Below are 26,548 nucleotides of genomic sequence, written 5' to 3'. Positions count from 1 at the left end.
GATTGAGTCTCGTTCGCAAAACTCGCAATAATAAAACGGTCGCAAAAAATTCCCTGTTTACAGTATTTATATACATTCCACAGATGCAGGACTAGTGTGTCTAGTCCTGACTCATTGTTTACAGGCTGCCATCTTACACCAAACAAATCATGTTCTAGCAATGTCAGAATCGTACAATGGAAGGGGTTTTGTTGCTTTTATTTATCTATTCTTCATTTATTTCACTTAATGTGATTTAAAAGTACTACCATGTTTTGATATAGCATGTCTTCCAAACTAATATCCATAATGTTCTTTTGCTCCTGAGGGGCAGTCGGGTAGCCTAGTGGTTAAAGCGTTCTCTCGTCATGCCGAAGACACAGGTTCGTTTCCCCACATAGGTACTGTGTCTGAAGCTCATTTCTGGTGTCCCCTGCTGTGATATTGCTGGAATATTTCTAAAAGTTGCGTAAAACCATACTCACTCACTCACTCACTTTTGCTCCTGACAGGGGTGCCAATAAGAAGAAGACCCTGCGAAGAGCAGTGAAGAGCCATGTGCCTGAGGGCAAAGGGGAGCTAACTTTTGAAGAAGGAAGTTTTATCAAGGAAATGAGCAAAGTAAGTTACACACGAAAACCTTCGGACTCGGGGCAGACTTGGATGTTCCAGTGACCTGAAGTGCTGTAGTGTACTGTGTTCGTGGTATCAGAGTCCGCTGATAATAGATATTCAATCTATAAATAACAACCATCAAAGTACTGAATTCTTTGGCTGTGGTCAATTTGAGTGCAAGGTTAAACATTCTATCACTTTGACATCATTGCATTGCAACTTTACATGACGTTTCTTTTCATTTGTGGAGTGGTATGTGAATTTTGGTATATTCCCGAAAGATGCGACTTAGTTTTTAACCAATTTCAAATAAAATATGTAAATGTACTTATTGATCACTGTATTTGCAGGCCATAGGTCGGCCAGGCTGGTGTATTGGGATGTTAGCAGATGGTACAACCGGCCTGTACCCCCAGAGTCATGTAGAGGATGCCTCCAATCGACAGTCCATCGCTTAGTCATGTCTGCTGAATGATCCATCTTGCAGTTGTTGGAACTGAACGGTCCATCATGTAGACAGGTCTGCTGAACAGTCCATCATGTTGACAGGTCTGCTGAACGGTCCATCATGTAGACAGGTCTGCTGAACGGTCCATCATGTAGACGGGTCTGCTGAACGGTCCATCGTGTAGACGGGTCTGCTGAACGGTCCATTGCGTAGACGGGTCTGCTGAACGGTCCATCGTGTAGACAGGTCTGCTGAACGGTCCATCGTGTAGACAGGTCTGCTGAACAGTCCATCGTGTAGACGGGTCTGCTGAACGGTCCATCATGTAGACAGGTCTGCTGAACGGTCCATCGCATAGACAGGTCTGCTGAACGGTCCATCGCGTAGACGGGTCTGCTGAACGGTCCATCGTGTAGACGGGTCTGCTGAACGGTCCATCGTGTAGACGGGTCTGCTGAACGGTCCATCGTGTAGACGGGTCTGCTGAACGGTCCATCGTGTAGACGGGTCTGCTGAACGGTCCATCGTCTAGACGTGTGTACTGAATGGTCCATCATATAGACAGGTCTGCTGAATGGTCCATCGTCTAGACGTGTGTCCTGAAGGGCCCATTGTGTGAACGTGTACTGAACGGCCCATCTTATATAATGACAATGATTGTATCTTTTTGAGCCACTTTACCAGTTCTTCACTGGATATTTGAAGAAATCTTTCAGCTTGACTTTCACTGTACAATGTATCATAACATGGAACCCGAGACTCTACTGGAAGCAATATATGACCTGATGTATACTCATGTCTGTTCTAGAGTGGTATCTCCGAGACTGATGTTAGAATACATGTATGTGTATGACTGGTGCTGTAAATGGAGGGCGTTGACATTTAGCCCAGGTTACTGGAAGAAATACCGTATTCACTAAAATCAGCACACTGTGTGTTTTGAAAACTGACAAAGGGGGCACTTAATAAAACCATCCACAAGTTAAATATGTTTTCAGTAATTGTGCGGTAGCAAGTTCAAATGTGGATGAACTAAAATGTTTTCAATAATAATTCTAATGCTATTATATGCCCCAACACAAGAGTTTGCTATAACATACAAAAGGAAATATCAACTTGGATAAACTCAAATGTTTTTCGATAATTCCAAAGCTATTATATGTCCCTTTTACACTGTTTTCTATTACATACACATGATGTCTGTGAAGATCCAGGGTAGAATAGGTCTTCAGCAACCCATGCTTACCATAAAAGCATGGGTTTTCTTCACAAGACATTAAATTTTTAGGAACAATTTATCTTTTGGGGTTAAACTTGAGGACGAAATATTTATTATCTTCTGGAATAATTGTTTTTTAACCCAACTGTTGTCGCTCGGCACAAAGTATAATTGTAGACTTTGTTCTTTTCGGACCAACTTCCGTTATAAGTCGTAAAAGGCCACTAACAGGATCGGGTGGTCAGGCTCACTGACTTGTTTGATGCATGTCATCGATCCACCGTCACATAGATGGAATATTGCGGAGTGTGGAGTGCGGCGTTAAACCACAAACCAACCAACCAACATACACACGAAAATATGTAAAGCTTACTTCTTATACAGGGGCACCTACTTAGGATTCATTACAAATGATCTGGAATGTCAGGGTGTGCTTGTTGGAACAGTGTATGAAGTCACAATAGTTTGTAGCAATGACTGCTATTCACAGAGTGGACTTCAAAGCGGGTGTGGTAGTTGGGCCTCTCATGTGATCTTGCTGATCGGGTCATTATACCACATGGCAAGGCATGGCCAGTTGCTCATAATTTCAGTCACTAGTTTGTCTAGTTCAGACTCAATTATTTATAGGCTGCTGTCATATATTTGGAACGAATAAAAAGTTAAAGGTAAATTACTGTAAACAAGAAAATAATTTGGTCTGGCCTTGTACGACATCGTAGTTTTGTTTGTTTGTTTGTTTGTTGTTTGACGCCGCACTCAGAAATATTCCAGCTATATGACGGCAGTCTATATATAATAGAGTCTAGACCAGACAATCCAGTGATTGACATCATGAGCATCGATCCACGTAATTGGGATAGATGACATGCATCAACCAAGTCATGGAGCCTGACCACACGATCGTGTTAGTCGCCTCTTACGACAAGCATAGTTGCCTTTTACGGCATGCATGATTGCTGAAGACCAATTCTACCCCGGATCTTCATGGGTCGGCCTTGTACACAATGTGGATAGGTGATTATATATAAAATCATTTGATTTATTCATAAGCAGAAACCACAAGCTTCCCGACCACAAAGACACATTTTCCCAGATTATAGATTAAACACTGTCTACATTTCTGGAACTATGACAAGCATCAGTTAGATGTTTGTTGATGGCGCTGGTAGCCATGAATGTGAACCTATGATTGTGGTTTTGAATCCCGGTTCGCCCTGTTTATGTTTCTAGGTTTGTCAGCACCATACTTGTGCTTATGGGTTTCCCCAGACTGGTAAACGTTACAGATTTGCATAGACCAGTGAAGATCCGGGGTAGAATAGGTCTTCAGCAATCCATGCATGCCATGAAAGGGAACTATGCTTGTCATAAGAGGCGACTAACAGGATTGGGTGGTCAGGCTGGCTGGTGAGAAGCATGTCATCGTATCACAATTGCGGGATTGATGTTCATGATGTCAATAACTGGATTGTCTGGTCCAGACTTGATTATTTACAGTCCACCGTCATATAGCTGGAATATTACTGAGTGTGGCCTTAAACAACATGAAACTGAAACAGATCTGTATCAGTTTGGGCCGACATGCTGTGAAGCAGACATGCTGTGAGGAATCCGAACTAATGTTCAAACCCAACTCACTCACTCACTCACCCATATTGAATGTTGTTATTTGAGTGTACAGGGAGAATGTGTGTAAATACATTTATTTTTTTTGTGAAAATGTACAGTTTTAGTAGTTACACGTTTTTAACATGACATTTATGACGTTTCTTAATATAATCCGTTCAAATCCATTTTAGATCTTGGATCTGTTTTGCACCACCTTGTAACTTGTGCACACCTTGTTGCCAAAGAAATGCATTTTACCCATGTCACGTTTTGTTATGTACCTGTATATAACCTGTGCCAAACCACTGCTTTGAATGCATATATAGTACTGACAATGTTATTGTATCATCATGTGCCTAATATTTATATGTATGTCTTCCGAAGTGCCTTCATTATTTTTGTAGCAATGCTAAAACCCAGACGTGCCACCACCATATATATCCTATATATTGCACTTGTCACAACATGGTCGGGAAGACGGATTCAAACAGAACCACTGGTCTAGATAATTGAGTTGAAGATGAGTAGAGACGTAGTTGTGAAGTGAGGTGAAGGTTAACCTCACGTTAAAGATTATTGCAATCGTATAGCGACATAGATGCATGTGTGTGGCAGCTTCTACTAGCCCGGACTGATCCCGGTTTTATAGTGCTGGCCCACTGATGTACCATGTTTCAAAATGAATACCCCACTCAGACACAGTATATTGAATCGGAGCCGACCAGTCCTTGTTTTATCCCCTCAGTGTCAAACGCCAGGCAGGGAAACAGCAAGTACCATCATTTAACATCCTTTGGTATGACGTGGTCGTGGATAGAAGCCCCGACCTTCTGCTCCCGGTTGGCCATCTATCCACTACATATTTGTGAAAGTTGGGTGCTACTCATGCCAGGACCGTGTGGTACATGTACGTCCCTCGGCACTGCCTGCCGCAGGTTCTGTTCCATGGAGGACTAGGTTAGGATAGAAGGAAGCTAGTCGATGGTGTATGTAAGAGTCTGATCAACGATGGGTCTCTGAGAGTCCGATCAATGGTGGGTCCCTGAGAGTCCAATCAATGATGGGTCCCTGAGAGTCCGATCAATGGTGGGTCTCTCACAAAACATATCTTCAAATGTCCTCCAACAGAATATAGAATAGTCACACGGTAAATGGGTTACCATGGTTACCTAGACACAAATATAAAGCAGTTTAGATCAAACAAACTTACCAAATGCACTGATCAATATATTTGTGTCCACCACAACCAGCAACATCACTTAGATAACTTGAAGGCAAGACTATTTAGTCTGATGCTGTATTTATTGTTTACATTGTGATCTGGTGGAGACAAAACAAATATGTTTGTACAGTCAACGATTGTCAGCTTTGGCCCCGACTTGATTATTTTTTTACTGCCTTAAATATTGCTGATTATAGAATAACTCGTTGAAGTGAGGATAGAGAATCTACAGTAAATGCGTATCATGATATGACCGATTTGATACCTCAATTTGCAAACCATCAACTGTCACCCATAGAAAATGTAAATACTTCACAACATAATAATTTTAATCCAACAATTAATCGTGCTTATTTCTTGATAAATACAAAATTGTGTATTCATAGAGATGCAGGCTATGTATGCCTGCTAAATGTACTAATAGTCTTATCCAATATTTCTTCCTAATTTTAAACAGAGAATTTTCAAATCTTGGTTTAATTAATGATGGATTCGGACGAGTCCATTTTTTATGCGATGGATGATGATAGATCTGCACATATATACTACTCAAATGAAGTTAAGGAACACTCAATTCTTTCAAATTACTATGGTTAATCTATCATGCAATGACAGATTCACTATAATACCGTCAATATAGTGTCCTTGAACTTGTTTTGAGAAGTAGACACCAAGAGTGTAGTCTTCACTTGACGTCGATGATGTCCCAAATATGACAAAGTAGCATGACCTTGTGTATTATTTTACTGAGATGTATTTTGTATACTATGTACAAATGGTGCCTGTTGTACTCTTACCATGACGCCGACTTCCATACCAATTTGTGCAATGCTTCAAATCATACTCATATTTAATGGTTGATATTGTATACATACACAGTTTTAAAGTAAATCATTACTGAAAAGGAACGTTGTTGAGTTTTTATATTTTTTCACAGTAATCACACTAAATTATCTATGCAAATTTTTGAGGGCTACAATACACATATACCAGTATCGAGACTGCTGTTGGCCAACAGCTTGTACCTACACACACCAGTATCGAGACTGCTGTAGGCCAAACAGCTTGTACCTACACACACCAGTATCGAGACTGCTGTAGGCCAAACATCTTGTACCTACACACACCAGTATCGAGACTGCTGTAGGCCAACAGCTTGTACCTACACACACCAGTATCGAGACTGCTGTAGGCCAAACAGCTTGTACCTACACACACCAGTATCGAGACTGCTGTAGGCCAACAGCTTGTACCTACACACACCAGTATCGAGACTGCTGTAGGCCAACAGCTTGTACCTACACACCCTAGTATTGAGACTGCAGTAGGCCAACAGCTTGTACCTACACACACCAGTATCGAGACTGCTGTAGGCCAAACAGCTTGTACCTACACACACCAGTATCGAGACTGCTGTAGGCCAACAGCTTGTACCTACACACATATACCAGTATCGAGACTGCTGTAGGCCAACAGCTTGTACCTACACACACCAGTATCTAGACTGCTGTAGGCCAACAGCTTGTACCTACACACACCAGTATCGAGACTGCTGTAGGCCAAACAGCTTGTACCTACACACACCAGTATCGAGACTGCTGTTGGCCAAACAACTTGTACCTACACACACCAGTATCGAGACTGCTGTAGGCCAAACAGCTTGTACCTACACACACCAGTATCGAGACTGCTGTAGGCCAACACCTTGTACCTATACACACACCAGTATCGAGACTGCTGTAGGCCAACAGCTTGTACCTACACACACCAGTATCGAGACTGCTGTAGGCCAAACAGCTTGTACCTACACACACACACCAGTATCGAGACTGCTGTAGGCCAACAGCTTGTACCTACACACACACACCAGTATCGAGACTGCTGTAGGCCAAACAGCTTGTACCTACACACACCAGTATCGAGACTGCTGTAGGCCAACAGCTTGTACCTACACACACCAGTATCGAGACTGCTGTAGGCCAACACCTTGTACCTATACACACACCAGTATCGAGACTGCTGTAGGCCAACAGCTTGTACCTACACACACCAGTATCGAGACTGCTGTAGGCCAACAGCTTGTACCTACACACCCTAGTATTGAGACTGCTGTAGGCCAACAGCTTGTACCTACACACACCAGTATCGAGACTGCTGTAGGCCAACAGCTTGTACCTACACACACCAGTATCGAGACTGCTGTAGGCCAACAGCTTGTACCTACACACACCAGTATCGAGACGGCTGTAGGCCAAACAGCTTGTACCTACACACACCAGTATAGATAATTTATGATAATCTCTCTGCCTTCCACAACAATCCTTCATGAGATATTCTGTACAATCACATATCAACACAAGATATGCACACAGGTCTTCCTGGTGACCTCTGACATCCCCTCTGGGGCTATATTGGACGTCAGTTCTTCACATTTCAAGGTGCACCTGTTCCGTGTAATTCCGTAAGTTAGAGAACTAAGACAAGATGAACATCATGTGACTGAGACGGGTTGGGAGTAGACGCGCAGCTTGTTGCGCAGCAGGCTGATTGTGATGGGCATCGCCTCGAAGGCCTCCCCGTCGATGTTGAACCACTGACCTTCGCACTGAAAAGTAAAGGTCAAGGTGAGGGAACACGATGGGTTTAACACGGCTTATTTCAGCTTCACGTGGTAGCAAAGGCCAAAGTGACAGATTGTATATGTTTACCACTTGTGAAACTGATGCATTATACCTAGTTTCGTAATCAATGCAAATGTGGCATCAGTGGATCCTGGAACAGCTAAGGGCTGTAACTCTGCAAAGCAGATTATGGTGTCTTCAACCACACATGCCCCTAATGCTTGTATGTGTCATAATAGTTTACCTGTTGTTACATTTTCAAAATCACTGATCAGCATCAAAGATTTGTCAAAGGCATATGTGAGATTTTCACTAAGTTAGAGTTCAATACAAGAGCATTGGTATCAATGGCTAAAACTGATAGCACAAATAAGAGTATTGTATTCATTTTGTATTTCTGACTTGTTATAAAATTATTTTGGCTTACACACCAAACACTAAGATTTACTTCCAAAGGTGAGGTGAAATGGGGTTTAAAGTTGCATCCAAGATTATTGCACTCATATTGTGTGCGTACGTGCTCTTATTAGTCATGACTGATGCCGATTTATAGTGCTAACCCACTGAGTTTCCATGCCACGGTTTAACATGAATACCCCACTCAGACACAGTAAACGACCAGTCCTTGTTTTAGCCCCTTAATGCTGAATATCAGACAGGGTAACCACAAGTACCATCTTTTAACGTCTTTTGGTATGACGCGACCGTGGATCGAACCCGGGCCCTTCCGCTCTCCAGGCGGATGCTCTACCACTGGACCACGGAGGCGTTATTACTTCGAAAGATCATGTCATAATATATAATTGAACGAAACCTTGGAAACAATTAAAACACTAAAATGTCATTTGCGATCAACTTCTTTCATATATGATATTATTGTCCAATATGTCATTTAAGACCCAGATAATATACATCTTACAGTTTCTTCATCGGGTACAAGATGCAGAGATTTCACATGTATCTGTTCATTGGAGTCTGTTCCCAGGGGAAGAGTTGTGTCCCTTTCCTTCACTCTCCTCCATCTGATGAAAAACACAGAATATCATTACTATGTAGAGCTTTTAATAAACAAAAAAATATTTTCAATTATTCCCTTTGCCTCGATCTATTTTTAGTTAAGAATTCAAATACTACAAAATTGAAGTCACAGTCAATCAAAATGGAGGTTGCAGTGACGTGGCTGTGGGTGTAACTGGGCTCCGTCTTGTTAAGGTTGTTTTCTCTATCATTTACAGAATACTGGAACATGGCTGTAATTTTTGTACTCCTGCATCAAAACATTTATACAAGTATTTCAAGAGACATACCCTTCCGATATTAACTCCTGTCGGCCAGGTTCTGTAGGTCCAATGCCTACCGCTAAAGATGGGACTGCATTCTGAAACATCAATCTTGTGTATAAAAGAGCATTTTCAACAAACCAGTGACATATATCTACTCCGATCTACAGCAGGGTGCTACATGGTAGGCCACCTGACCCAGAATGTGTGGAGTTATTTCCCCTTATTACCATTGTCGCGTGATGTCCTTTACTCATCTCATGGTACATATGATAGAATGAGTGAGTGAGGTTTTACGCCATTTCGGGCTAGGCTACACACATTATACCCATATGGGTAATTGAACCTGGATCTTCTGTGTGACGAGCGAATGACACAAGGCTACCCAGCCACCCATAATTTAATAGAACGGTGTTTGGTAACACATCACTTTTCCTGCGAGCAACATACAGCATCTGTTGAAATATCAACTGATGGCAGCTCTTATAGAGACATGGAAGTACATAATTCCAGGCCTTGGCCATCTTGTTGGGCTTCTAAACCTAAGAAAAGTAAGTACATTTCTAAGAATAAGACCCGTGAAGATCCAGGGTAGAATAGGTCATCAGCAACCCATGCTTGCTTTAAAAGGCGACTATGCTTGTCGTAATGGGATTGGGTAGTCAGACTCGCTGAGTTAGTTGATGCATGGCAACATATCCCAATTGTGTGGATCAATGCTCATGATGTCAATCATTTTATATGGTCCAGAGACTCCAGACCCGATTATTTACAGAGTGTTGTCATATAGCTGGAATATTGCAGCGTTAAACAAGAAACTCTTAAACAAGAAATCTTTCTTCCAAATTTAAAAAAAAAGAAATGTTAATTTATTTTGAAGGCATTACCTCCTTCTTGTAATTGGAAGACATGATCGTAAGCTCGACTGCAGCGACATCTCTCTCCTGTTCAGCATCTGCAGAGCTGTCCATGACAAAGTCACTCGTTGCCACTGGAAAGAGAGAGAATGGACTCGGACATTGTAGTTACTATGCAGTCTAAGATTAGGTACAGCTGAACCAGAAACTTGTGTTGTAAAAGTCAATGTAAATACCGATGCTGTCCTTCCTAGGCAGACGTAGCCAACCAATAAAATCTTTGGTCTCCGTTTACAACCACACAGTCTCATCTACATCAACATATTGACAATAAAAGCAGGTTCCCATACAATAGGACTGACATATTGCAATTTTCTAATAAAAAATACTTTTTCCAAATATTTTTTTTCTCTGGAACTGATGTTATTTAATGCAAGTGAAAATTATTACAAGGACCATAATTCACTTGATATGACTTTCAGTGAATTTAAGGACAATTCTTTAAGTCTTCTCCAAATTTCAAAATTGTCAGATTTATTGGACCAATCAGCCAAAGTGACCATTGTTACCAGGAGGTTTAGGGGACTGGTTGTACAGCAAACCCAGCCAGCTCCACGTCCGGGACTTCGGAGGCGCTTCCACTTTGGGAGCCACGAGTTTGGTGTTCTCTGGTGTGGCCTCCACGTAAGTCATCTTCCCATTGAAGGTGGCAGGCCAGTCGTTCCTCAGTGTGGTCCGGATGTATGTCCAGTAGTGCTTCAGCGGACCAAAATACCAGTTCCTGGAACCCAGAGTTGATGGTGCTCTACTTCAAGTAAACATGGCATCATACCCATTTGAAAGGGCAGAAATATCGTCTGTATTAACTTACCAGTGTCCATGTGCATTTACACAAATCACAAACTGATTGGACATTCGAAACAATGGGATGTCACACTGCTTCACTGTTGAGAACAATTAGTGAGTGAGTGAGTGAGTGAATATGGTTTTACGCCGCTTTTAGCAATATTCCAGCAATATCACGGCAGGGGACACCAGAAATGGGCTTCACACAATGTACCCATGTCGGGAATCGAACCCGGGTCTTTGGCGGGACAAGCGAACGCTTTAACCCCTAGGCTACCCGACCGCCCCTTGAGAACAATTAAATAACATATGATGTCATTGTTCATGAAGTCAACAATATTGATAACACAACATCATCTAATCAATCAGATGACTTCAGGGATGTTTCTGTGTAGGGAAGACTTTATCATACATTTTTTCAGTTTCTTTCTTGAAATGCCAATAAGTAATATATAGAAGATGTTTCTGTGTAGGGTAGACATGAGTAGTATACTCACCACCAAAAGAAACGCAAACCATAAAAACACATAGAGAAGTATGTACGTTAAGAAGAGATGTTTCCAATGTGAGCCTTTTCATGGAAAAACTAACAATCGGTCAGAGGTACCACAGAGTGTCTTTATTCTTATCATGATATGCTGCACTTGATTTCCAAACTTTACATGCTAATCCTGCACGAGTGAGTGAGCATCGCTTTACGCCGCTTTTAGCAATATTCCAGCAATACCAGAAATGGGCTTCACACATTGTACCCATGTCGGGAATCGAACCCGGGTCTTCGGTGTGGCGTGCAGACGCTTTAACCACTAGGCTACCCGACTGCCCCTAATCCTGCACGAGACAAATGGTGCATCTTGAGTCATGGGTCTATGTATTCACATGTGATGCGTTCCTGAGGGTTGGTTAACACAACATTACATAATGGTCGTTTGTGCATCGAACCAATATAATATCTCCGGCATACAAGTAACTCTTCATATATTAACCAACAAGCAAGGTGTTCGCGTTTCTTTTGTCGGTGAGTATATATAGAAGACGCCATTAGAAGAGTTATGGATTATATGTCCCTTGTGAATGAGTGAGTGAGTGAGTGAGTATGTTTTCATGCGGCTTTTAGCAATATTCCAGCAATATCATGGCGGGGGACACCAGAAATGGACTTCACACATTGTACCCATGTCGCGGATCGAACCTGGGTCTTCGATGCGGCGATCAAACGCTTTAACCACTAGGGTTCCTGAAGACCTATCCTACCCCAGATCATCACAGGTTTACCACAACTGAGGAACTTGATGGCCTCTTAAACAACTCGACTATGAGAAGTCACTTTTAAACAACAGCCCTATACAATAGGAGTGTATCTTTGTGAAGAAATGGAACAATTGCTGTAGACACTTATCAATGTTTCTCTGCACTGTGAAGTGGCACTTTAGACCACTGGGCACACATCCCCCAAAGATCAGGTGAGCTAACACACTACCACACTACACTGCCTATACCACCACCACCACACAGTAACCTACTTCAGCTTCCTCTGCTCAGCATCTCGGTACAGCCCCACCTCCAGGCCGGACACAGCATACGTGGTCTTGCCCTCCTCCCCCTGTGCCACAAACAACAACACTTGATACACCACACACAACCATCGCACTGCCACCATACTGCATCATCGGTTTACAACAGTCGTAGGACAAAATATCTGCATCATATTACACTAAACATTACCACAACTTGTTAGCTTGATATTTAAAGCCACACTCAGCAATATTCCAGCTATATGATGGCAGTCTGTAAATAATCGAGTCTGGACCAGACAATCCAGTGATTGGCATCAGGAGCATCGATCCATGCAATTGGGATGACATGCATCAACAAACACAGCGAGTCTGAACACCCGATCCCGTTAGCGCCTCTTACGACAAGCACAGTCGCCTTTTACGGCAAGCATGGGTTGCTGAAGACCTTTTCTACCCCGGATCTTCAGGGGCCAGTCGCCTCTTAAGAGAAGAATACCTTATTTGACATAATAAACCCCCAGGGCGCTCTCAAAATTGGGAATAGGGGGCTCTTATTAGAATTATTATTTTGGTGAAAAAAACAGAGTTGAAAGATAAATTTTGTGGTTTATGCTGACAGCCTGAAATGTTTATGTACGACAGATGTATTTTTCCAGAATTAAATTGCCCATAATTAAGGGTGCATATGACACACGAGTGTGTATTATACGCGAATAGTCTTGTGTACATTGATCAGGTGGAAGGGGTGCTAATTGGGATTGTTCACTTGCCAATATATTAGCAAATATCACCATGCGCGCTTATTGGAGTGGGGCGCTTCTTAAGTTGAATACGGTAGTTGAACAATATTTGAAAAGAAAGTAAGAACATTTTATGCATCAGATTCACTTATTTTCACCGTTTGCATTATATGTGGCCTCATTGATACAGTAGAGTGAGATTTAACATCAGCCGAGATTTAACATAAGATATCTCACAGCCTGGGGTTAGTGAGTGAAACACTGAAACAGTGAGTGAGTGAGTTGGGTCTGATTCAGCTTTGAACAGTATTCCCATTATATCACAGTCTCTCAGCCATATGTGATTGGAAAGCCTTAAGATGTGTCCTACTTTCATGAATGAGTGAGTATGGTTTTATGCCGCTTTTAGCAATATTCCAGCAATATCACTGCGGGGGACACCACAAATGGGCTTCACACATTGTATCCATGTCGGGAATCGAACCCGGGTCTTCGGCGTGATGAGCGAACGCTTTAACCACTAGGCTACCCGACCGCCCCCCTACTTTCATGAAATAAATGAGGACAGGTATGGTGCTGACAACTAAGGGTCGTAACCAGGGCTTGTCCAGGGTTCAAACTGAGGGAAGCAACTGTGTGCACCAAATAGCAGGACCTCAGCCCACAGGACCAACCCGTGCACCGTGTGACACAGCATGTCAGATTACAATGTGGCCTTGTATGCCCACCTCTATCTTCATCACGTCAAACTGGCTGGTCTCTCCCTTGATGATCGCCATGGCAGACTCGGCAATTAGTCTGGAAAAAGAAGTATATAAGGAGAAAATACAAGGAACAGGTGAGGTGAAATGGAGAGTGACGAAGGGATGTGAGTGAGTGGGTGGGTGGGTGGGTGGGTGGGTGGGTGGGTGGGTGGATGGGTGAGTGAGTGAGTGAGTGAGTGAGTGAGTGAGTGAGTGAGTGAGTGAGTGAGTGGGTGGGTGGGTGGGTGGGTGGGTGGGTGGGTGAGTGAGTGAGTGAGTGAGTGAGTGGGTGGGTGGGTGGGTGGGTGGGTGAGTGAATGAGTGAGTGAGTGCGAAAACTTAACGTTGCATCAGCATTATTTCAGCCATACAGCATTGAGAGCCATCCGAGCATCGAGAGCAGAGAATATAGTCTAATCGTGAGAAGCTTGGTCATGAAATAGTAGACATGGCAGTTGCATACTCAACACTGAAACAACTTCTTAACTCTAAAATAGGCAATAGGTTGGTGAATGGACCAAATATTTGATTGCCTTATGATGAATAAACAATCTTCATTTCTTCGAACAGATTTGTGTTATCCCTGTTCAAGAATAACTTGAACGCTTTTGTACGTGTGAGTCCTACATTCTGGATTAAACGGGACAAGCCGCTAACCTGACTTGATTCAGATCGGTTCCAAACAGCAACTTGGCAAACCGATTTGTCTTGCCAAGGGGGATAACTCCAACAGGTATATTGCTCCGGAAGTTCTGTGAAAGGAAATGGAAGTAATTTGAGTGATTTGATATAAATTTAATGTCACATCAGTTGTTTCAACCACATAGCAATGCAATTCCAGAATTTTCACTTTTAAAGATTTAAAAACTTAATTCACAAAAAGAAGTTTAATCTTTACACATTTCTTAGAGGCCACTTAGGTGTGACACTGCTGGCACAGCGAGGCCAAGGTGCCACTTAGGCGTGACACTGTCGGCACAGCGAGGCCAAGATGCCACTTAGGCCTGACACTGCCGGCACAATGAGGCCAAGGTGCCACTTAGGCGTGACACTGCTGGCACAGCGAGGCCAAGGTGCCACTGAGACGTGACACTGCCGGCACAGCGAGGCCAAGGTGCCACTGAGGCGTGACATTGCCGGCACAGCGAGGCCAAGTTGCCACTGAGACATGACATTGCCGGCACAATGAGGCCAAACTTAATTCACAAAAAGAAGTTTAATCTTTACACATTTCTTAGAGGCCACTTAGGTGTGACACTGTCGGCACAGCGAGGCCAAGATGCCACTTAGGCGTGACACTGTCGGCACAGCGAGGCCAAGGTGCCACTGAGGCGTGACACTGCCGGCACAATGAGGCCAAGGTGCCACTTAGGTGTGACACTGCCGGCACAGCGAGGCCAAGGTGCCACTGAGACGTGACACTGCCGGCACAGCGAGGCCAAGGTGCCACTGAGGCTTGACATTGTCGGCACAGCGAGGCCAAGGTGCCACTGAGACGTGACACTGCCGGCACAGCGAGGCCAAGGTGCCACTGAGGCTTGACATTGTCGGCACAGCGAGGCCAAGATGCCACTTAGGCCTGACACTGCTGGCACAGCGAGGCCAAGGTGCCACTGAGACGTGACACTGCCGGCACAGCGAGGCCAAGGTGCCACTGAGGCTTGACATTGTCGGCACAGCGAGGCCAAGGTGCCACTGAGACATGACATTGCCGGCACAGCGAGGCCAAGGTGCCACTGAGACATGACATTGCCGGCACAATGAGGCCAAGGTGCCACTTAGGCGTGACACTGCTGGCACAGCGAGGCCAAGGTGCCACTGAGACGTGACACTGCCGGCACAGCGAGGCCAAGGTGCCACTGAGGCGTGACACTGCCGGCACAGCGAGGTCAAGTTGCCACTGAGACATGACATTGCCGGCACAATGAGGCCAAGGTGCCACTTAGGCGTGCCACTGCTGGCACAGCGAGGCCAAGGTGCCACTGAGACGTGACACTGCCGGCACAACAAGGCCAAGGTGCCACTGAGGCGTGACATTGCCAGCACAGCGAGGCCAAGTTGCCACTGAGACATGACACTGCCGGCACAGCAAGGCCAAGGTGCCACTGAGACGTGACACTGCCGGCACAGCGAGGCCAAGGTGCCACTGAGACGTGACACTGCCGGCACAGCGAGGCCAAGGTGCCACTGAGACGTGACACTGCCGGCACAGCGAGGCCAAGGTGCCACTGAGACGTGACACTGCCGGCACAGCGAGGCCAAGGTGCCACTGAGGCGTGACACTGCCGGCACAGCGAGGCCAAGTTGCCACTGAGGCTTGACATTGCCGGCACAGCAAGGCCATAAAGGTGCCACTTAGGTGTGGGTCAGCTGAAAACAGAGTTACACAAGCAGATAAGTTCTAGTGATGCCACTCACCTTGTCTTCTTTCCTCATCAAGCCTGTGACAGCCTGCCAACAGGAAGAACAAGTCAGGGAGATGGAGCAGGAACAGAATGTCTGTTTAAGTCCTTATTCCATTCTCTAGATATTACTTAACCTTTGCCAAAACTCACATCCAAACATAAATCCCAAAAGGCCTTGTCAAAACGAAGTTGATAACAATTGTCAATCTCGTTTTCATTTTGCCACCTTCCACATTTGGGAAACTTTGAACAATGATTGGTTAAATTGGCTAGATCACTCGTTCAACAGCAAATATAAAACAAAAAGTACCACTCTGACATTGGCATGCAGTTCAAAGCAAACAATCATGAACTGCGATCTATGAAAGAGCACATGTTGTTTATTCATTTTGTTCCTATATTATTTAGTTCATTTATTATTGAGGATACAGAGATTTAAAAGGTCAAACAATAAATCTGTTGAGATCAAAGAAACAAATGGATGTTTAACCAATACAGATGCACGTACCTCCAACAGAGTGCCATCGCCACCGGCAATGACGATGGCGTCGGTGTCCTGGGACTCCAAGACCTTGATAAACTCCTTTACTTGACCTTCATACTCCGTCTAGAAACACATGATGTCAGCCATGTAGAACAAATGGAAAAGGTTAACCTGTCACAAAGCAACAATAATTTGCCACCAGATCTTAAAACATCTATTGAACCTTACTCATGTGGTACCCATCCTGACACCACTTTCTGAAGGAGCAGTTCTATCAAATTGCAAATGATCTCCAATCTTACTGAACTTAATATTAAAAAGAAAACCACAAAGGCATTTACAAGCACGAACAGAAGCATCCACTTACCCACTTTGGGTCGGGTAGCCTAGTGGTTAAAGCGGTCGCTCGTCACGCCGAAGACCCAGGTTCGAATCCCGACTATAAATAGTTGAAGCTCATTTCTGGTGTCCCAGAATATTGCTAAAAGTGGCGTAAAACCAAAATCACTCACTCACTCATGAACCAGTTTAACTTTAACATCTCATGTGATAATACGGACAGTCGACCTCACACATGCCCAGTGCCGTATAACTGTGAGACAGACAGTCCCATGCCTCTAGCTACCTTAATTACAAAACTATCAGAATTCTGGTTTAATAAACACACTGGAATTAATGAAGTTTCTTGAAATTTGAACCTTGTTTCATAATTTGACACTTAGTGACCTTGACCATATATGGAAGTCACTGGAAAGTTGATTTGACTGAGTCCCCACCTCAGAGATCACGCATACTAAGTTTCACTGTCATCCAATCATATGTCAGAAGTATTCCCCAGGAGTAAACAGGAATTATATCAGGTATATTCATATACACAACTCGTGAAGATCCGGGGTAGAATAGATCTTCAGCAAACCACGCTTGCCATAAATGGCAACTATGCTTGTCGGAAGAGGCGACTAATGGGATCAGGTGATCAGGCTCGCTGTCAGTCATCTTATCACAATTATGTAGATCGATGCTCATGATGCCAATCACTGGATCATCTGGTCCATACTTGATTATTTACAGGCCGCCGTCGTATAGCTGGCATATTGCTGAGTGCGGCATTAAACAAACAAACAAATCCTATACATACATATCTAATAAGCATGTGATTAGAAAACCAATTAGGGCAGGGGCAGAGTTCTCATTTGAACGAAACATCTACTGATTTAGCAGCCTCCTGTTTAATGTGAACCCTTGAAGATGCAGAAGATGTGACAGCCCATGGATGAAGCACAATACCTTGACAACATTCACCTCCATCCCAGCCAGATACAAGATGGGGGCAGCAGTCTTGGTGAACAGTTTGGTCCCCTTTCTGTATGAAAACACATTGAGAAAAGCAGATACACAGGAGGACATATACCAGACAGACATGTTAACATCACAGTAACTGAGAAACTTGGGTTTACACTTCCTGAACAGTTTTTCAGTTGTACCACAGGGTGTCAGCTAATTTGAGAGAGGAACGCCCCAAACCCATTCACAGATGTTCCTCAGCTTGGTGCAATCCGTGAGTGAGTGAGTGAGTGAGTTGGGTTTAACGCCGCTTTTAACAGTATTCCAGTTATATCGCGGCGTGTCAGCTTAATGTGGGAGGAAAGCCCGAAGTGATGCAGGTCTCTGACGTTGACCACTTTGGTGAAACCCACGAGCACCGGTATGGTGCTGACAAACCTAGAAACATTATCGGGGTGAACTGGGATTCGAACCCACAATCATAGGTTTCTGATGTGCCCAAGGGACGCAACTCTGCACAGCGAATCACGGCGCCTTAGACGACTGGGCCACCCATGCCCCCTGCAATCCATGAACATGGGTGCGGTTGTGGCAGACCAACCACATCATAACTGCAGCAGTGATCTGGGCCCCGTTCCACAAACCGATCTTAGCACAACGACTCTCGTAAGCCAGTGTTAAAGTATGGTAGTTACGATCACCTTAGCGCTAAGACGGCTTTGTGGAATGGCAAACTGAACCTACATCCAGGAGATCCTGACATATCTAAGGGATCCAATATGTTGCACCTCAGACCACTAGGCCGCCGATCAACAGAATGGCAGTCTGGCTTTCATAAACAGTTTCCTGGGTGAACACACAATGCCATTTAGAAAGTGGTCAAATGTAACAAATGTTATATTTGGGATAACACTTTTGGGTTAAGTCCCATCTGGGATTCGAACCCACACTGCCAGAGTGAGGCACCTAATCAGCCATGGGAGCTGTGCCAATTTACACTTGTCAGAGGGGTACACAAAGTATGTGATCTAGACTACCAGTTGTCGGACTTTCATTTTTGTGGAAGCCTCGGTGCCTGAGTGGGTTAGATCGCTGGTGATTAGTGTCTCACTCAGGCAGTGTGGGTTCAAAAACAAAGTACTAGAATCTGTACTTTACTGAGAAAGTGTTATCCCAAATATAACATTTGTTCCAGTTTCCTGTGTGTCTACGTACCCTCCTTTCACTGCAGGGTTGAGGAAGACAGTCACTCGACGTGGTTTCTCGTTAAATCCTAGGATTTTACTGCCATATTCCTAGACAAAAAGAATCAGTAGTTTTATTGATTTTTTAATCATGTTATTATTTCTCCTAAGCATAAGCATGAGATCACCACTCTTAATACTTTCCACTCACAATACGGCGGGGGACACCAGAAATGGGCTTCACACATTGTTCATATGAGGAATTGAACCTCGTCTGTGGCAACAAGTCAACACTTAAACTGCTAGGCTAACCCACTTCATAAACACACACAAACACACCTTCATTGGCCAGCTCTTACACCAACTGTTGGGTGGAGGGAACCATTTCTGCCCTGGAATCCCCACTTAGGAGATATTCTGTAATCATGGTCACTATGGTTACATGTAGTGTATTCAGCTTTTTACAATAATCATGACTGGATAAAAGACTAAAAATAAGGGAGCCCATAGCAACACAGCATCACCCATAGCAACACAGCATCACCCATAGCAACACAGCATTTCATCTGCATTCAATATCTCATCTATCAACTCCACCCCTTCCGAATGATATAAAACTACAATTATTAACTTGTCAAGTTAAGCAAGTTTAGCAAGGTTTCATGATACTTAAGGACTGAAGTTGTATAAATTTGTTGACATTCATCATCAGCTGATGAAGACAGTGCCTCAGATGAGCAAATTCCATGATGCACGAGGTCACTGGCTACCATGGCTACTAGTCATGCATTTGCTCGAGTTATAGCTGAAACGTCAACTCAGCAAAACTTAACTGAGCGAAAACGGCACCGATTGGCGAAAACCTCACCTCGACTAAATCGAAAAAGGCTACAATTGCCTGGCGAAAACGGCACCTTATTTTGTTTTAACCTTGGTACTGAAATACTCGCTGACTCTGATAGGGAGGCGCAACTAAACTTATTTGAAAACATCACATGCTTTCATTATCTTTACTCAAATAAACTCCATGTCAAGGTGATACCGAGTCTGGCGGAAATGTCAAGAAATTGGACTACAGGTATACTTTATTTGATATTTAATATTTATTTTAGTAAGTAGGAAATAAATAGTAATTTTATGGAAATTTCATTAATATCTCCCATTTCTGCCGGCAGATAAGGTGCCGTTTTTGCCCGAGAAATCGGTGACATTTTGCTGAGGTGCCATTTTAGCCTGCATCCTATTTAAAACATTTCATGTTACGGAGTTCTAAAAACATATATTTGGCATAACAATTATTATAATGATAATAATGTTGATGTCTCATTTTAATCATCAATTATTACTATTTATATAATTAAGATTGGTAATAATTCAAAGTATATATATCAGATATATTACCACTGCCTCTGCACAGAATGCCCTCCTAATCAACTCCTCCCTGAAGAAAATAAACAACAAATACTGACGATAATGATATAAACTTTTACCTTAGAACGAATGTCTAAAGTACAGATCCAGAGAGAGTGAGACTGGCTTATCATGCTACCAACTGAACGTAGTGAAGGTTGTGGAGCTTCATATTTGCAACTACAATTTGCTGCACTGCCACTGCTTTAGCATGTTTAGTGGTTGTCCAACCAGCTACTCATCAAATACAGATATTGGGACAGTTCAGTTGACAGTACGTGAATAATACAGAACAGGTGATGTAAAGGAGACGCACCAATGTCACACCATTAACAGCTAGTTACAAACACGCAACGTTTGAAATCGGTATGACTTCTAAAGGTTACGAATAGTGCGAACTCGCATGATCGAAAACCGAACAAAATGCAACGTAATCATGGTAATGTTTTGTGTTCATAGCAGTACTTACGCCCTTTTTTCTTTAGCAAATTGAACTCCATACACAAACAGACATGCAGCAAATGTTGATTTCTTCCAGTGGGTCCGTATAGTTTTCGCTGACTTAATGATGAAAGCCATGTCATTTTTCAGTTACTGCTCTCGCGCATGTAATTTCAAGGTAGATAACTCAAGGAAACTATGTGAAAATACCGCTAAAATGATCAAACTTTAGTTTCAGGATCACATGAAGAAATAAATTCAGTAAACTTTAACTTTCTGGTATAGTTCCTAGTATTCTGTATGTGCTGTACATGGCAGAAATGTTAATGTGTGAAAGTATGCAAAATTTTAATTCATTTTAATTTTGGGGGGTATGTTTCTAATTAGGTGGTTTCTGGAAAGCTATTATAGCTTTAAAGTAAGGTTCACAAATACACATTTTGTAGTATGTCAGTCAGAAGGCTTGGCCACTTCTTATGGCTTGACAATCATCATACCCAACAAATTGGAAGCTTGACAGTCATAACCTTGACTAATGTATGGTTCGACAGTCATGAAGCATGTCCCATTTGTGACTTGACAGTCATCATGCATGTCCAATTCATCCCTTGACAGTCATCATGCATGTCCAATTCATCACTTGACAGCCATCAAGCATGCCCAACTCATCACTTGACAGTCATCACGCATGCCCAACTCATCACTTGACAGTCATCATGCATGCCCAATTTATCACTTGACAGTCATCAAGCATGCCCAATTCATCACTTGACAGCCATCAAGCATGCCCAACTCATCACTTGACAGCCATCAAGCATGCCCAATTCATCACTTGACAGTCATCATGCATGTCCAATTCATCACTTGACAGTCATCAAGCATGCCCAATTCATCACTTGACAGTCATCAAGCATGCCCAATTCATCACTTGACAGCCATCACGCATGCCCAATTCATCACTTGACAGCCATGAAGCATGCCCAACTCATCACTTGACAGTCATCAAGCATGCCCAGCTCATCACTTGACAGTCATCATGCATGTCCAATTCATCACTTGCCAGTCATCAAGCATGTCCAATTCATCACTTGACAGTCATCAAGCATGTCCAATTCATCACTTGACAGTCATCAAGCATGCCTAATTTATCACTTGACAGTCATCATGCATGCCCAATTCATCACTTGACAGCCATCAAGCATGTCCAATTCATCACTTGACAGTCATCAAGCATGCCTAATGTATCACTTGACAGTCATCATGCATGTCCAATTCATCACTTGACAGCCATCAAGTATTCCCAACTCATCACTTGAAGCCATCAAACATGCCTAATTCATCACTTGACAGTCATCAAGCATGCCTAATTCATCACTTGACAGTCATCGTAGCATGCCCAACTCATCACTTGACAGCCATCAAGTATTCCCAACTCATCACTTGACAGTCATCGTAGCATGCCCAACTCATCACTTGACAGCCATCAAGTATTCCCAACTCATCACTTGACAGCCATCAAGCATGCCTAATTCATCACTTGACAGTCATCAAGCATGCCTAATTCATCACTTGACAGTCATCGTAGCATGCCCAACTCATCACTTGACAGTCATTAAGCATGCCCAACTCATCACTTGACAGTCATCATGCATGCCCAATTCATCACTTGACAGTCATCAAGCATGCCCAATTCATCATTTGACAGTCATCAAGCATGCCCAATTCATCACTTGACAGTCATCAAGCATGCCCAATTCATCACTTAACAGTCATCATGCATGCCCAACTCATCACTTGACAGTCATCAAGCATACCAAATTCATCACTTGACAGTCATCATGCATGCCCAATTCATCACTTTACAGTCATCATGCATGCCCAATTCATCACTTGCCAGTCATCATGCATGCCCAACTCATCACTTGACAGTCATCATGCATGCCCAATTCATCACTTGCCAGTCATCATGCATGCCCAACTCATCACTTGACAGTCATCATGCATGCCCAATTCATCACTTGACAGTCATCAAGCATGCCCAATTCATCACTTGACAGTCATCATGCATGCCCTGATAGGTTTATTCTCGTACAGTGTTTTATTGAATGTTATATGACCACGTGTAGTCTCCGTGCAGTGTTTTATTGTACGATAAATGATGAGCCGTTTATTTCTTAATTATAAGCTTGAGTCATCTTGTATGCCTAGTTAAGGCTTGACAGTCATCTTGTATGCAACAGTTATCATGCGTTCCCAATTAAAGGCTTGAGTCATCCTGCATGCCCAATTTGTGTCTTGACAATCATCCTGCATGTCAAATTTGTGTCTTGACAATCATCCTGCATGTCCAATTTGTGTCTTGACAATCATCCTGCATGCCCAATTTGTGCCTTGACAATCATCCTGCATGTCCAATTTGTGTCTTGACAATCATCCTGCATGCCCAATTTGTGCCTTGACAATCATCCTGCATGCCCAATTTGTGTCTTGACAATCATCCTGCATGCCCAATTTGTTACATTAGTTACATTTGACCACTTTCTAAATGGCATTGTGTATTCATAGCTTTCGGCTATGGGAGCCGTGCCAATTTACACTTGTCAGGGGAGTACTCGTGATCTAGACTACCAGTTGTCGGACTTTCATTTTAGTGGAAGGCTCGGTGGCTGAGTGGGTTACATCGCTGACTTTGTGTGCTGGCGATTAGGTGCCTCACCCTGGCAGGTGTGGGTTCGAATCCCGCACGGGACTCAACCCAAAAAAGTACTAGAATCTGTACTTTACTAAGAAAGTGTTATCCCAAATATAACATTAGTTACATTTGATCACTTTCTAAATGGCATTGTGTATTCATAGCTTTCGGCCATGGGAGCCGTGCCAATTTACACCTGTCAGGGGCGTACTCAGAGTACTCGTGATCTAGACTACCAGTTGTCGGACTTTCATTTTAATTTAGTGGAAGGCTCGGTGGCTGAGTGGGTTAGATCGCTGACTTTGTGTGCTGGCAATTAGGTGCCTCACCCTGGCAGGTGTGGGTTCGAATCCCGCACAGGTCTCAACCCAAAAAAGTACTAGAATCTGTACTTTACTAAGAAAGTGTTATCCAAAATATAACATTAGTTACATTTGACCACTTTCTAAATGGCATTGTGTATTCAATTCATAGATTGATAATCCGTATGAACAACCTATTCATGGCTTGACAGTCAGTCTGAACTGAAACAGCAAATATAGACTGTCAGGTGCATAGTCCCTCTAAATGACCAATTATCTTGCAAGAAAAGTCACTGGTGGGAAAGTTTTTCTGTCTGACAATGGAAGAATCTGGTTCTATCTCCATTTTTCTGACACGAGAATGATATTTAGTAAGAAACAACAAAACATCAGGTAATTGCTTTCTTTTTATTCATTATTAGTACATTTAGAGTTAAAGGCACAAAATATATGTAACAATATATATGAGTATTATTTCCATTTAAGAATACATCCCATACATGCTGTTATTTCCTATATACACCAGTTGATATGATAACAGAATATGATAACATGGAAATGTCCTCTTCCCGAGGCAAGAGAGTTAACTGACTTTAAAAGTCCAGTTTCCACCCTTGCCGAACTAGGCTGGAATTACTGGGCTCGATCGTAGCGCCACCAGTGGCTATTACCAATTATGTCCCTTCTAAGCCTCTCCTATGGACCAATCAGATTCCACCTCTCGTATCACTTGAGTTTGCTTCACACAAAATGGTGGCGCCCAGTCAGGACGATCTGATCGATAACCAAGATCTATATTGTGATAAAACGGGTCTTACATCTCGAAATGCATCAAATCACATGAGCACCTTGATTAAAAACATGAAATGATTTGGAAAATATCTGCTGACGAGTTGGCGGTGCACATGCTTTGCAAATCTTGCAATCGATCGAAATCTGCACGACAGTTTACGAACTGGATTTTGATTTTGGCGCGTGATTTTGATTGGACTATGCACTGACTCGTTAGTCCAGCCAAACTCCATAATACCAGCCTAGTTCCTCAAGGGTGGAAACTGGACTTTTATACTCAGTTAACTCTCTTGCCTTGGGAAGATGCAGGTAGATATACGGTACAAGACACCAGAGAGTTTTGCATATTAATGTCATGGAATACATTTTGGTTTGGACGGAGTACAGTATCACACTTACGCCAGTAAATATGTAGATACATAGCAGACGGCAGTGTCATACACTGCATCTATACACAGATACGACCAACTCACACACATGCCATCAGTTAGTTCAGTGGAAAATATATATGACTGATAGAGATTCAGCTTAGAGAACCAGGAACCAAATATGGCAGATGAACAGTCCTTGATGCATCCTTCTTTGGCCACAATCCATTCACAGTGCTGAGGCCCTAGCTGTCTGTTACCCACAGTAGTGTGTTAGGCCTCATACTTAGAACTTACTGTATTCGACGTAATAAGCGCCCCGCTCTAAAAAGCGCCCACGGCGATATTTGCATATATATTGGCTAGTGAACAATCCCAATTAGCACCCCTTCCGATTGATTAATGTACACAAGACTTATTCATTCGTGTATAATACGTACTCGTGTGTTATATCACCCTTATTATGGGCAATTAAATTCTTGAAACATATATCTGTCGTACATAAACATTTCAGGCTGTCAGCATAAACCACGAAATTTATCTTTCAACTCACCTTTTTTTTCACCAAAATAATATTCTAATTTTTAGAGCGCCCTGGGCGCTTATTACGTTGAATACGGTACATGTGTTTCAAACATCTTTCACACATTTCTTTCACACATTTAACTATCAACACACCTTTCTCTACACCATGGCTTCAGTTTAATAATAATTTTAACAAAGGAGCATTTTTATGAACATCTTCGATTTAAATTCACATTTCTAATTGATGAGAAGTATCCATCTTATCAGATTATCCAGAGTTGGGTTATGGTTCTTTGTAACTAACATTGTTGTGATCTTTCATGTCTTCCAGCAAACATACAGTACCCTACATCCAGATAGAGACCTCTACAAGATAAGTTTATACAAAATCACTTAAATGTTGTTATGTCGAACACTACTTCCTAAATGTTGTCAAGTTGCCCCAGGTTCAATATATAAAAAACATGGTAAAAGAGCAACTTCCTTTTTTGGTTTGACCATACGACTTTCAATTTTCAATACTGATTTCTTGGTACAATTGCAATTATGAAAGAGCTTTAAAAGAAGGCAATAAATAAAGCAAATCTGATAAGACATTTGCCACTATTCTATTTCCCATCTTCAAAATAGATGTCAAGGCAGTGTTAAGCGTCAAAATAAGATGTCTCTCTGTTCAGAGTCTTCAGTTGTGATAACCTAGACCGATAAGGAAAAAAATAATAAACATAGTCCTGGTTCTCAGGCACCGTCCACATCATCATAAAGTTCGCTGCATGTTTCGTTTTCATTTCCATTATGAAAACAAACCAACCAAAAATCCGTAAATATTCCAAGTCCAACAGTAGTCAAATACTGTACTCCAGTATTTTACTCCCCAAGGAATACATTTATGCAGGCTGGCCCTTTCCAAGGTTGATTGTTCACAGTTGTTTATTGATTACACAACTGTTTATTGGTTACACT

General features: G+C 42.7%; 2 protein-coding genes across 9 annotated transcripts in view; one reads left to right on the top strand and one right to left on the bottom strand.

Annotated features, from left to right (window-relative positions):
* LOC139449547 (titin-like) overlaps nucleotides 1-2,532 on the top strand; it is a 72,541-nt gene extending 70,009 nt beyond the window's left edge. For all 8 annotated transcript variants that reach the window (XM_071230995.1, XM_071230991.1, XM_071230992.1 and 5 more), the window contains 2 exons: nucleotides 492-600; nucleotides 945-2,532. In XM_071230995.1, coding sequence (XP_071087096.1) covers nucleotides 492-600; nucleotides 945-1,052 — 217 coding nt within the window. In that variant the 3' untranslated portion in view covers nucleotides 1,053-2,532. The remainder of the gene's footprint in view (nucleotides 1-491; nucleotides 601-944) is intronic.
* Nucleotides 2,533-7,318: 4,786 nt separating this feature from the next.
* LOC139449939 (acylglycerol kinase, mitochondrial-like) lies at nucleotides 7,319-21,079 on the bottom strand. Its single transcript, XM_071231550.1, has 14 exons — nucleotides 20,935-21,079; nucleotides 20,457-20,496; nucleotides 19,087-19,166; nucleotides 17,875-17,950; nucleotides 16,612-16,710; nucleotides 16,117-16,149; nucleotides 14,356-14,450; nucleotides 13,684-13,753; nucleotides 12,222-12,301; nucleotides 10,422-10,633; nucleotides 9,883-9,986; nucleotides 9,023-9,093; nucleotides 8,635-8,737; nucleotides 7,319-7,699 (listed from the first exon to the last, which is right to left on the bottom strand). Exons 1-14 carry the CDS (start codon nucleotides 21,042-21,044, stop codon nucleotides 7,586-7,588), a joined length of 1,287 nt encoding a protein of 428 aa, XP_071087651.1. The 5' UTR covers nucleotides 21,045-21,079; the 3' UTR covers nucleotides 7,319-7,585.
* Nucleotides 21,080-26,548: the final 5,469 nt, after the last annotated feature.

Source organism: Haliotis cracherodii, unplaced genomic scaffold, assembly GCF_022045235.1.
Source record: "Haliotis cracherodii isolate W230 unplaced genomic scaffold, xgHalCrac1.p SCAF_8, whole genome shotgun sequence".
In the NCBI taxonomy this organism is placed as follows: domain Eukaryota; kingdom Metazoa; phylum Mollusca; class Gastropoda; order Lepetellida; family Haliotidae; genus Haliotis; species Haliotis cracherodii.
Note: the sequence above shows the minus strand (reverse complement) of the source record. Positions and strands in the feature narration are given on the sequence as shown.

Excerpts from the sequence above, each read along its gene's own strand:
- LOC139449939 (XM_071231550.1), bottom strand. The coding sequence starts at position 21,044 with ATGGCTTTCATCATTAAGTCAGCGAAAACTATACGGACCCACTGGAAG. Across the intron at positions 12,302-13,683 it reads TTGACGTGATGAAGATAGAG|GGGGAGGAGGGCAAGACCAC; the intron begins GTGGGCATACAA and ends TTTGTGGCACAG. Across the intron at positions 9,094-9,882 it reads CTTCCAATTACAAGAAGGAG|AATGCAGTCCCATCTTTAGC; the intron begins GTAATGCCTTCA and ends TTGATGTTTCAG.